Source organism: Geospiza fortis, unplaced genomic scaffold (assembly GCF_000277835.1).
Source record: "Geospiza fortis unplaced genomic scaffold, GeoFor_1.0 scaffold229, whole genome shotgun sequence".
Classification (NCBI taxonomy): Eukaryota; Metazoa; Chordata; class Aves; order Passeriformes; family Thraupidae; genus Geospiza; species Geospiza fortis.
Window position 1 is genome coordinate 2,540,856 of NW_005054357.1, and position 12,787 is coordinate 2,553,642.

At 36.7% G+C, this 12,787-nt stretch overlaps 1 protein-coding gene across 2 annotated transcripts in view; it reads left to right on the forward strand.

Annotated features, from left to right (window-relative positions):
• Positions 1–12,787, forward strand: part of KCNT2 (potassium sodium-activated channel subfamily T member 2) — an 85,501-nt gene that overhangs the window by 54,093 nt on the left and 18,621 nt on the right. The window contains exons 16-23 of one of the 2 annotated variants that reach the window (XM_031059176.1): positions 62–211; positions 1,339–1,568; positions 2,296–2,512; positions 3,803–3,908; positions 4,133–4,305; positions 5,954–6,025; positions 8,747–8,881; positions 12,640–12,751. In XM_031059176.1, coding sequence (XP_030915036.1) covers positions 62–211; positions 1,339–1,568; positions 2,296–2,512; positions 3,803–3,908; positions 4,133–4,305; positions 5,954–6,025; positions 8,747–8,881; positions 12,640–12,751 — 1,195 coding nt within the window. The remainder of the gene's footprint in view (positions 1–61; positions 212–1,338; positions 1,569–2,295; positions 2,513–3,802; positions 3,909–4,132; positions 4,306–5,953; positions 6,026–8,746; positions 8,882–12,639; positions 12,752–12,787) is intronic. The other variant, XM_031059177.1, reaches the window with a different exon arrangement.

Sequence of the window (12,787 nt, forward strand, 5' to 3'; positions counted from 1 at the left end):
ATACCATTCTGATTAATAAGAATTTTGCATTAAGTGTTAAATTATTCTCTTTATGTTTCAGGGAGAGTCAGCAATCACCAGAACAATGGCAGAAAATGTATGGCAGATGCTCTGGTAATGAAGTGTATCACATCAACCTGGAAGAAAGTACATTTTTTGCAGAGTATGAGGGGAAGAGCTTCACGTATGCTTCTTTCCATGCACATAAAAAGTATGTTTATTTTTCTTATCAACCATCAAAAGTTCAAAGAAATAATTACTTGTTTTGCCTGCGACGTAGCTCTGCACTAAAGGCACAGTACTGCACATTGATCTGTTCCCAGGTTTAAGTATCTGGCCACTGATATGGATTTATTTCTGTGAGTTGGAGCTGGTCAGGTAAAAGCTGATGTTCATCCTGAACAGCCCACCTCAGTCTAAGAGAACAGTGTTCTATAGATACAAAGGATAAGCCGGACAACCAGAAAAAAAAGGCACTTTTTGGAGGTTTTTCAAAAAAAACAATCCTTTTCCAAGTCCAAAACAATCTAGAAATGAATGGGTGGGAGGGTGTGGGGTTTTTAAAATTTATTTAGGACTCAGCTGGAAATCTGGCTTCCTTTGTGGCTTGTTCATATTACGGAAAATGTTCAATTTAAAGGTGTCACATGGGACATTCTGGTGATTGTTCAAACATAAAACTCTTTTTTTCTGTTAGATGATAACATACCTGCTTTAAGGTCCAGATGATGCATCACTATTCCAGTGCTGCTCTGTGAGATGAACATGCAAAATAAACACAAATCATGTATGTTTATATATTTGATAAAATAAGCATTTGTCAAACCCTAAATGCTGGATTTATTCTCATACTTAATCAAGGAGAGAAAGAGGGCTTTTTTTCTGTAATTCCTTCTTTTCTATCACTAATCAAATACATTTTAAAAAGTGAATTGCAAAAATGAATTATGAAAATGGTCTCCATTACTTATAAATAATGGAACAATTTAACATGATTAATAATTTTTCACATCGTGTATCCATTTTTCTACCAATATTTTCCCAAAAAGGACTATTCATCTGACAGAAAAAATCAACTAGAACAACATTAGGAGAATATTATGGGCATTACGAAAAATACTCAACTGCCTAGGAATTCATGAGCTCATAAAATCTGCTTGATTTGATGTGGCCTATTTAGCAGAACACATTTTTTAAACATCCTTGTCATCCAGAAAGCAGCAAAGGTTCATAATGTGCAAAGAATAAAAATATACCTGAGGTTCATTTTTGACAATGGAAATTCTGGTGTTTGCAGGACTATGCAAAATGAACCATGCCTTTCCTTTTCTAATTAAGGTTTGGAGTCTGTCTGATTGGTGTTAGAAAGGAAGATAACAAAAACATTTTGCTGAATCCAGGTCCTCGATATATCATGAGTTCTACTGACATATGCTTTTATATAAATATCACCAAAGAAGAGAATTCCGCTTTTAAGAAGCAAGAAAAGCATAGAAAAAACCATGAATCAAAATTATCTTATCATGGAGCATCTAGGTTACCAGTACACAGTATAATAGCCAGCATGGGTAAGTAAAAAAAAAAAAGATTACATCACAACATATGCTTATTTAATGAATAGCACATTTTAAAGCATCTTTCTAAACTTTTAAGAAACTGTAATTATGAATAGAGAGAATGACTATAAAAACTTCAAACATTTACACCCTCATATTTAAAAAAAACCCACAGACAAACAACAAAACCCAAACCAAACCAAAGAAAAATCCAGACAAAAACAAACAAGCAGACAAACCAAAACCAAAACCCCCAAACAAACAAAAAGATTTTGATTCTCTTTTACTTAACAAAGTGGAAGTAAACTACTTAAGACTGTGGTATAAAAAAAGTAATAATGAAGTGTATGCAAAGCAAAACCAGTGGGTAAATCAAATGAGTACTTTCTGTCTTTCATACCTGATTGTTTGTAAGAAGTTTTCATGAGCTTCTTTAATTTAAAAAACACCTTAAGTAAAACGTGCAGGTTGTTGATGCATATTAATATGGACTGATTATATAAGGCATGATGTAAAAGAGGCAGTTAACAAGAAGACCCAGACTAATTGTCAGGAAAAGCGTTGCTTTCCTTGAGTACAGCTGAAATATTTGTTTTATTTTAATGGAATAAAGACACCCAGTACAGTGCTGCTGCCAGTCCTTTGCCATGCAGCCAGGCAGTCCCCAGTAAATCCAGAATGCCGTTCCCATGTTCTGAGCAGCACTGAGGAGATGTTTTCCCTGTTTTCCGTGCCCTAGGGACCGTGGCCATCGATTTGCAGGACACGGGGTGCCGCGGGGCCAGCGGTGCCACCCTGGCACTGCCCGCCCAGGGGGGCAGGGAGGGCAGGAGGCCCAGCATCGCCCCCGTGCTGGAGGTGGCTGACTCCTCCTCCCTGCCCACCTGCGACCTGCTCAGCGACCAGTCCGAGGATGAAACCACCCCCTCCGACGAGGAGGTCTCTGCAGGCTTTGAGTACGTATGTTAAATGCAAAATAAAGTGAAAAGTTAACGCTATACATAAAAAGCATCAATAATATTTTTTGAAATGTGGATCAATCTGAGCACTTCCAGGAAGCAAGTCCCATGAAGTCCAATTCTGGAATTATTCCCATCGAGGAAATGCTAGCAGAATGCCATATGCCTACTCTCAAATATAACACCTAACAACAGATAAACTCTTCTATTTGCTGGAAATTTTCTCTTTGCAGTTCTAAAAGCTGTAGGCATGTATTACAATGCATTTAATTCTACAATTAACTACAATTCTACAATAACTGCAACTCATAGCATATTCTAGGGCCTTTTATTTTATTTCTATAATTATTAAGTGAGCACTCAACAAATTTGTAAACAGGTAAGTATTCCTGTCATGCGAATGCAGTGATAATCAGATCATCCAACAGGCTTTGGAATGCTGGGGCTGGGTGTGTAACTTCAAAATGCAGGAATGACAAAAAAGCAGTATGGGACAAAATTATCACATCTAATTCCAAATGCTGTTAGTGTGTTACTGAAAGTAATGATGCATTACTCAGATAAACCCAGAAGATTCAATCTTGCTGTGCCGATGAGCAATTATGTTTATTGGGATTGCTGACAGGGGTGTTAAAACTGAAATACACAATTAAGCCAATGCCTCAACCAGCAGTTTCCCATCCCCACCAATGGCAATCGTGAGAAGCCCCAGGGAAGATTATCAAGCTCCAGAGAAAAAATTAATAGGAAAAGTCATGTTAAATGTGCAGACTGAAACAGCCGGATTTAAAAGGTCTCGTAAAAAAACACTAAGGCCAATTAGAAATTTCACCTCATTGGGAAGAGGGTTTGCCATTTAGAATTTATTTCAGCCCTTTTGAAAGTACATTATTAAAGCTAAAAGGTAATGACTTCAATCATTCTTGGTAAATGTTTGAAAAAAAATTGGAGAAGGAAGAGCAGAAGTACAGTTACTTCTGTTTTCTTTCCTCCCTTTTTTAATTTAAAAGTTTCCAGTTCGAAACACTATGACAGCACACTATGACACAACAGACTATTTTCAAAAACCCAAGCAAAATTCCTTCAGTCCCCAAAAGCATGGCAGCTTTCACTAAGTTCTGTTGAACTGGCTGCAAAATACATTTTTTTGACCTCTGTTAAACATAATTCATTTGGTGTGCTTGGTCTGAAACTTGGACGTATGTATAAACATCCCATAAAACACTTGTGTAGGAAGCTGTGTTTTGGTAATTTGCTATACTGAAAAAGGTTTTTTTTCTATTTTAGGTATGCCAAAGGCTATCCTCCTTACTCTCCTTATATTGGAAGCTCTCCCACTTTTTGTCATCTTCTGCATGAAAAAGTACCCTTCTGTTGTCTAAGACTAGATAAGGTAAAGGGGGCTTCTGCTACTGGATAATCCTGCATTCTCATTTGTCTCTTGCACCTGAGCAGAGCTAAACTCTTGATTTCTCCTTAGAGATGAAGTTTGTGCAGTATTTTCTATAATACTATATTCTCTCCTCCTTTTCATCACCAAGTGTTTGTGTCTAACCAGGTCTCTGTTGGGTCATCTGATACAATGTTCACTGAACTTGTTTATTACTTTGATTTTAGGGATGCCAGCATAACTACTATGAAGATGCCAAAGCCTATGGATTCAAAAACAAATTGATTATAGTTGCAGCAGAAACTGCTGGAAATGGCTTATACAACTTCATAGTCCCACTGAGAGCTTATTACCGACCAAAGAAAGAACTAAACCCCATCGTATTACTGCTGGATAACCCGTAAGGAAAAAGTTGGTTTTTTTCCCCTTCTGATAAGTTTTAAACTCATTTTACCATTATTCAATAGATGACCCCTTTTCACATAGCCAGATGAAAATCAAAAACATTATGGCACACTTATCTTTGAGAAAAGTTAGCGACAAAAATCATACTGCATGTTCACTTTCATATACAAAATTGACCTTTTATTGACTGTTAATGGCCATAGTAAACTTAAATGTTCTTATTCTTCATGGCCAATGTTTCAGCTAAGTTTTTTTTTAAAATCACCCCCAAAAATGTGAATGTTACTGCTAAAATTAAATAGCTTAATAAACACTGTAAAAAGCAAGCTGTATAACAGTTTCACAGCTACATGACAGCACTAACCTACTTAACACAATGCACTTAGTGGCCTGGACCAGTTAGGTATATTTTTAATAACTCTACACTCAAAGATAAACAGTTCTTTAAGCCAAAAGGACACCCACAGACATATTTTATCTAAAATTATTTAAAGCCATGGATAAAAATTTAAACCTGCAGTATTATTGTTACTTTTATATCTCTTGGTGACTGCTGGAATTTTTCTCATTGCTTGATTTTAATATTTCAGAGAAATTTGCTTATGTCAAGACTGGTTCATTTATAATCTGATAATTAATTAGCTTTTTTGGGGGGCTTTTGTAACACTTTGGTACAGCTCAGCTACTTAAAATCACAATTTATAAGACACAGAAATGGAGGTTACCTGTACAAAGAATAGTAGAACAAGCTAAGAAAGCAAAAATGTCTTGTAAGTTGTGATTCCAGGGCTGACACTTCCATTTGTGTAGATCTGTTGCAGTTTAAGCGATTTTTTTCTACAAAGGCCTGCTGTGAAGTGTCCCACTTTCCCTCAGGCAGCTCCTTAGTCACCTGTGTTGGCACAACAGAAGGTTTTTATGTAGGTACTATGGCATACAGTGAATTACACAAATTGAGAAGCCTAAATGAGGCTAAATCACTTCCACTGACAGTGTGAAAGCAAAGCCATGGGCACAGGGGGCCCTCTAGTGCCAGCTCCTTTTGCCAGCACTGTGCCCAACTTCACACACTTCAATGCTGTTGTGACACTTGATAGCTAAACACACTCTTGATTAATGTGAAGTAAAAGCTCTGCTTGCTAATTAAACCAGCAGCCTCACTGTTGTCTCTCTCTATGCAGCGTTTGCAGCGACTCCTCTGAAAGGGAGTAGGCTTGAAAGCAGTAGGTGTCACAAAACCCAAATGATGATTTGATTTCCACTTTACATTTTAATTAAGAATTGTTGATACTTATTTTAAGTCCTCCTAAGACATCCATTGGAGCATAACTTGGTAGTGTGTCTTTGACGTTACTCATTTGTTCTTACATTTGGAATTGTCCTGTGCCATAACATTTCTGATTTTAGAGGTGCATTTACTAATATAAGCATGTTAATTCTGATCATTCTTTATGATCACAGCAAAGTGTTGATTCACAGCTTTCTCAAAACCTATTTCCTGCTTTAACTGACATCATAATGCCAAAGTTTAAGAAAGTTTTTTTTTTTTTTAAACCTCAAACTACCAGTTGATTAAAATATTTTGGAAGAGATGCTGCTGTTGTGATACTGTGTTTCATTTTGTAATTCCATCTGCTGCTTAGGCCAGATATGCATTTTCTGGATGCAATCTGTTGGTTTCCAATGGTTTACTACATGGTGGGCTCTATCGACAAGTAGGTGAAATAACTGTTAGCAAACTTACCTTTGTAGTCTCAGTGGTTTGGTGTGTGTATTGTCATTGCATGTTCAGCTGTGTGTGTTGTAGTTGGAGATGAGCTTTCTGCATGCATAGTCTGTGTCTGTCTGCTGTAATTTGGGATTTCACATTTCTGATTTATAAAGGAGCTCATTTGGGAAAAGCATGACAGGGAGCACAAGTTAACATGTTCAAAAACATAAGATTAACACTTATTTAGGTGAGTTCATATGTTTCTACAAATGAACAGATTATAGCCCTGATTCTAGTGTCAGTCTGTACTGAGTTAAAATTTGTTGGAATTCATTGACTCAGGTTTTGTAAAGACAACTACAGAATGTAAACAGTCTTGAATGTGTCCAAAAGTCTTCATCTTACACTACTTAAATTATCACTTACTCCTACATTTCTGTCTTCACCTCTGCTAATATATGTTTATGGATATAGGTTTAGCAACAGAACTTTAATGTGAAAATCAGGCAGAAACAAGAGAAGAGCAAGGACTCATGAGTATTTTAGTAAACTCCTCAGCGTAGACTGTAAATTTCAAGAAAACTGCTTCACTACAGAGTGCATACTGAATTGGGGCTACAAACCCATAATAATAATTGCCCCCTGTAGAAATCAAAAAGCTTATTTCCTGTTTATAATAGTGATGCAGTTACAGATTTACCTTGGTGGTACCAGGTCCTTGTGAGGTTTACAGAACTCCACAGAAGTGTTATTTACTTCACATTTTTTCCTATTAAGCAAGAAAGTGTCACAGGTTATTAATATCTCCTGCTTTATTAACTCTTAATTAATAATAATTATAAAAATAACTCGTAATGGCAGAATAATTAAATTGTTGGCTTTTTCCCAACCTGGAAATGAAACGTGAGATAGTTTGAGTAAGGAGGTGATATAAAAGGGAAAAGACAAAACCCAATTGGCATCAAAATGTATACTCAAGAGGAATTATTCAAAGTATTCAAAGTAATTAATATTTCAGATGTTAACCTGTTTTACTAATGTAGAAAATTGAACTTTGTTTAAATTTCCTGAATTTATTTCAAAATGGAAATTGCCAAATCCCTCCCTAATGGTGTTTTGTTGTTCTTTTAGAATTAAATGCATTTTTAAAAAAATGAAGCATGTAGTCTTTGGAATAAGTGATTATTCAGAATTCAGAAGTTCACAGTAATACCAGCATGAACTTCTGCATCTTTTCTGATGCAAAAATCACTTTAATTCCTGGTGCAATAAGCATCTGTAGTTTGTAGAGGGTTTTTTGGACATCTGTTGTCATTAATAAGAATACTTCTAAAAATATAGTTCGTACATATTTCTTGTGTTTTTCTCACCATGTTTTTAAATCTTGTACAACTAATAGATCTGACCATCTGTAGATAAGAAATACATTCTGAAATATGCATATTTTCCTTTCTTATTTAAGGAGTATAAAATACATTCTCCAAGTACCACTTACTATCTATAAGTATCTCAAATATTTATCATTTGTTCACCAGCAATTAAGTATCATCATCTCAGAGAGAAAACCACCAAAAGAATGACTTTCATTTATCATTCTTTTTTTGTTAGAAGTAGATGGCTCACAAAAAACCAGCTTTACCAAAATTCATAGCAGAGATCACTTCATTAAAATATGTCAAGCAGTAGGTACCTGTCCCCCAGTCCTTGGGTAGGATTTGAGATCTGTAACTGAACAGATTTCACAGTTGTGTAGAACTCTAGTCAATCTTGAGAAACCTTTAGCTAGAGGTACCTGAGAAGTAGAATTATAATGCTTCCACATTAGCATTTTTCAAATTTCCACAAGCCAGCCACATGTAACTGCTAAAATAAGAATAGCTGTTGAGCTTATGAGACATTGAAATGCAGAAAATCTGGGTATTTCAGAATATGCTGCTATTTTCAGGGATCAACTCAATGTCTGAAAGAGCAGAAATAAAATTACTCAGAAAAAAAGTCTGGACTTCTACTTATGCACTGCAGTTGTTCATAGATCACATAAAATCAGTTTTTCTTTTGTTGTAGTCAACCATCAGTGATACTGCACAGTTTCAAAAATAATGAATATAAATTCTTCCAAAATAAATTGTTAAAAACCCACCACACTTGTCAAAAGGTGCTTAGGATCTGTGGTTGTTAAAACAGCTGAAGCATGCTTCATTTTGGAGACAAAGCTACAAGGCATGATGAGAACTGTAACTCAGCTGTCTGTGCGTGTGTTCTGTGGTTGGGCTTCACACATTGTCCAACTATGCACAAAATTCTGCTGCTCTGCAGCTGCTCCTAAAAGCATCCTGAGAACACTCCAGCTAATTAATTAACATTTTGAAGCCAAAATAAAACTGTGGGAACGGGCAACCAGGAGCATTTATTTGGGTTTTTCTATTGTCAGATGTAACTGCAATGGAGCAAGTTGTTGCAGCGGATAAGCCCAAAGTGTTCCCAAGTAATTGTTAAAGGCTTATTAAAAAAAAATAAATAAACTTATCATTAACAAAAGAGAGGGACTGTAACAACCTACTGAAGTAGATTCTATATTCTATTCTACCAATTAATTGAGATGTTGTCCTTGATTATATTAGAAGTTGTTATGTAGCTCATCTGCAGATGCCAGCCCATGGCTAATCTTTCAGGTGTTCCATATTTAAGTTGCTTGTTTCTTTCTCCCTCTTTCTCTTCACAAAAGCCTAGATGACTTATTAAGGTGTGGGGTCACCTTTGCAGCTAACATGGTGGTGGTGGACAAGGAAAGCACGATGAGTGCTGAGGAAGACTACATGGCAGATGCCAAGACTATTGTGAATGTTCAAACCCTCTTCAGGTAAAGCATTTTTGCAATCTAGCTACACATCCTCATTAATTGTGAAATACTTGATGCCTCTTGTGCCAAGAGCTTATTTTTTTTTATTTTTCTACTCAAGTTTTCCCGTGTATGAATTTGTGTCTTACATGGGCAAACTTTTTCCCACCCTTCTTAGCAATTCACTTAGAATCCTGAGGTATTCTCCTGAAAGCTCAAATAAAATGCTTTGCATCCCAAAACCAGATAATCATTTTACAAGTTAGCTATCAGATTTACAGGAAGGAAAATAAAGTTACTCTTGAAGACTTAGAACAAAAGATAGTTGAGAAAAGAAAATTCACAATAATACTAAAGCCCATATGAAAAGCAGATCCTTCTAATGCTGAAAGGTAAGCACTGCATCACTGTGAAGTTAGTAGTAAGTGTTCACATTTTGAATATTTAGTTTTGCACAAAAGTTAGGTTTTTAGGCACATATATACAACATGACATATGACAGCAACATGGCAAGAGTCATGAGAGTATAATATGATCAGTCTAGTAAACAGGCTGAGGAGGCTGTGATGAAAATGAGATTTGCTGTTCCTTTTGACAACTCTCCTAATTAAAGCCTTTGTGTTCAATATCTTGGTTCAGTGAGTATGAAGAAAATATGTCACTTTGAGCTGAGAAAAATATTATTTTCTTAATAAAAACACCCAAAAAATGTCACACAAAACAAAACACAGTACACAGTCAGCTATGAAATGCCTCCCTGATTTGGGGCTTAAGCCTAGCACCTCCTGGTGCTCATTCTAATAAGACCTGGAAGGAAATTGAGTATGATTCAATGTTGCTTTTATTGCAATTACCTGTTTTCTGTGTCAAACCTTCCACAAAAGACTAGAGAGAGATGCAAGGTAAACTTGTAAAACTTTTTTTTCCCTAGCTGTGTTCTACTTTGTCAAAGAGAAATTTCATACAATAGGTATGCCATTAGATGTTACTGTACACTCCTTCAGTTGTCTTGCACGTTGTTTGCAACTAGATGGCAGCTTTAACTCATGTATAAACTCTATGTCCAGGTCAGTATTGTTTTAACACTGCTTATTTACAATCAAAGTAAATTAAAATAAACACTTTGGTTTAGGACTTCACAACACTTTTTCATAAAATTTTGTAAACTTTCACGAATAGTGTATTGTATAAATTAGTTTTCTTTTTTTTTGCCCTAGAACACATATAATAATTTTACTGTATTTTTATATTATGTAAAAGTTGTAGAAATAAGTAAGCTTTGGGAAGAGGCATAAAGTAGTAGGATTTACCTGTTCTATAGAATAAAATACATTCATTGCACTAAGGTAAATAATTTTCTAAATGACCTTTAAAAACACATTGAAAGCTTTTTTATTACTTATGAATGGCAAATAGTATCAGAAAGTAATGAAGAAATGACTGGACATGGTAGAGAGCAGGAGCACTTGACACCAACTGTAGCGTTAAAGGGGGATTTTAAACCCCTGGATTTAATATGCTGTTTCCAATGATATCACAGCATTGACAAAGGTTCCACTTTGGTCTCACCAGGTGAGACCATTCAGAGGGTTCAGGCTGATCTAAACACTCCTGGTGTGAGTTACTCAGCCCTGAAAAAGCCCTGTCAGAGAGCTGCAGTAACCCAGGCTCTTCAGCCCGGGCTGGCAGTTCTCACACACCAGTTGTGTCATTATTCCCCTATTTACATAAATTAGCAATCCTGCTTTGCCAGGAGAGTGTGCTCCCTACCCTGGAAGGCAGAGGCATTGTTTATAAGGACAGGGTTATTAGCACCTTTTGGGCTGCAAGCTATGCCTTCCCAATTAAAACTGTGACACAGCACTGACTTACCTGACATTGGAGCACAGAAGTGTGACTCAAATGGGCACACTGACTAAGAACGAGTTATCACAGCTTAAAAATAAGAGGAGATACTAATAGTCTTGGACTACACTTTAAGATGCTTTTCACTTTTGAAAATTAAACAGGAAGCCAAGCACTGAGTCCCTGTAGACAGGTGTGAGCCCTCCACAGAAAACCAGCATATTTCCCCAGGCAGTAGGTCTGTACCACTACAGAGTTTTATTAGTTAACCTCTTAAAGGCTGTTTCAAATCCTGCAGGAAGCCTATTGCCAGCAGTACATATAACAGGTCAGTGTTTTGGCTGGTATCTAGCTGTCATCACCAATTTAGAGATAAACCAAATGAGGTGCTATGATGGCATTGCATTATTTTCAGGGTTTATCATTGTGGTTTGGGAAAGAACTACATGTGTCTCTTGCTTGTTTGATTTCCAAACGTAAGTTCAACAGCAAGCCATGCCTCCCATCAGGCTGGTGGGGGCTTTCTCTTGCCCATCCAGTCCTTACTAGAATGGGGTAGAAGAGAGGGATCTTTGCCCAGAAGGAGCCTACTCCAGTGCTAAAAGCTGGCAGGCAGTGTGCCTTACATCCAGGGCAAGGTGCAATCTGTCCCTGACTTCCTGAAGAGCAATTTCCCCTAATTCAGCTAAAAGGCACTGATAAGTAAAATATTTTACCAATACCAATTTGGAAACTGTTTTCCTAATATAGATAATTTTTCGTATCTTGGTGAAAGATATGAAACCATCTTTAAGAGAAACACAGCAGCCTGCATTTTTTCCTGCTCTGTATATTTTATCATGAGATCAGCTTTTAATTTCCTATTACTCCTAACTCTGAATTCTGTAGTGTTAGTTTCCAAATACAATGTGGGATTAACACATATTGGCAGACAGTCTAGATATACATTTCCCCACATTTAGGCTCTGCTTGAATTGCCATTTCACTGATGTTTCTCCCTGCAAAAGTGAGGGAAAAGGACAAGACTTGCAAAAGGGTGCACTGAATTCCATTTGACACTAACTCACCAAATGCTGCTTCCATGGAAAGTGAGACAGAAGCCACATCAATGATGTAATTAGTACTACAATTACCTATTGCTAGGTGTAGATAAGTAGCCCCAGGGTCAGCAAAAGAGGCTACAAATGTACATCTCACTTTCTGACACAATCTGTAAAGATTTAAATAATAATGTGTTCTATTCCAACTTGTTTTGTATATAAATGGTGTGAACTATGATTTTCTTTCTGTTTCTTGGAGCCCTGAGTACTGGGGAGGGGCTCTTGAGTCTGCTGCTTGAAGGTCTGTGTAATTCAGCCAGTTCACAGTAGAGCTCTCTTCGCTGCTTTTAGTTACTGGAAGGCTGAATTGGTGTTAAGTTATAAATATTTTGTATATGTAAATATTTCAAAGTGAGAACATAAGTATACATAAACATACATTTTCTCAGCAACTCCCACAAGTGTCATTTTTCATCTATATTGCTCAGACTGTAGTCACAGCATACAAACAGATCTCAAGAAGGAAAAACCAACTGGAAAGGGTACATAAATCAGTCACAACTTACATGCAACCAGGTACTAAGTACAAGCTTTAAACTTTTGCATTTTTTGTTGTTTCCTTCAGATTTGTGATATTGTACCAATTATTAAATAAAAAATAACGAAATTAAGTTGGTTTTTTCCTAACATTTAAGTATTTGGTGAGCTCAGTGTGTGCTTCTTGGTGAATTCTACAGAGAATGTGTTGTAGTTTTCTCTGGGCCCAGACCCACCACAGGTTCAGGGACTCATTTAAAACACGGGCACGAGCACAAGCTGCAGCTTTGTGCAGAGCCTTACATTTGTGAATTGTTATAATTAGAATCATAACCATGGCATTCTTTTAAAATACAGGTTGTTCTCCAGCCTGAGCATTATCACAGAGCTAACTCACCCAGCCAACATGAGATTCATGCAGTTCAGAGCCAAAGACTGCTATTCTCTTGCTCTGTCCAAATTGGAAAAGGTAAGGAGATTTGCCTCCCCCCATCCTCAGTTTAAA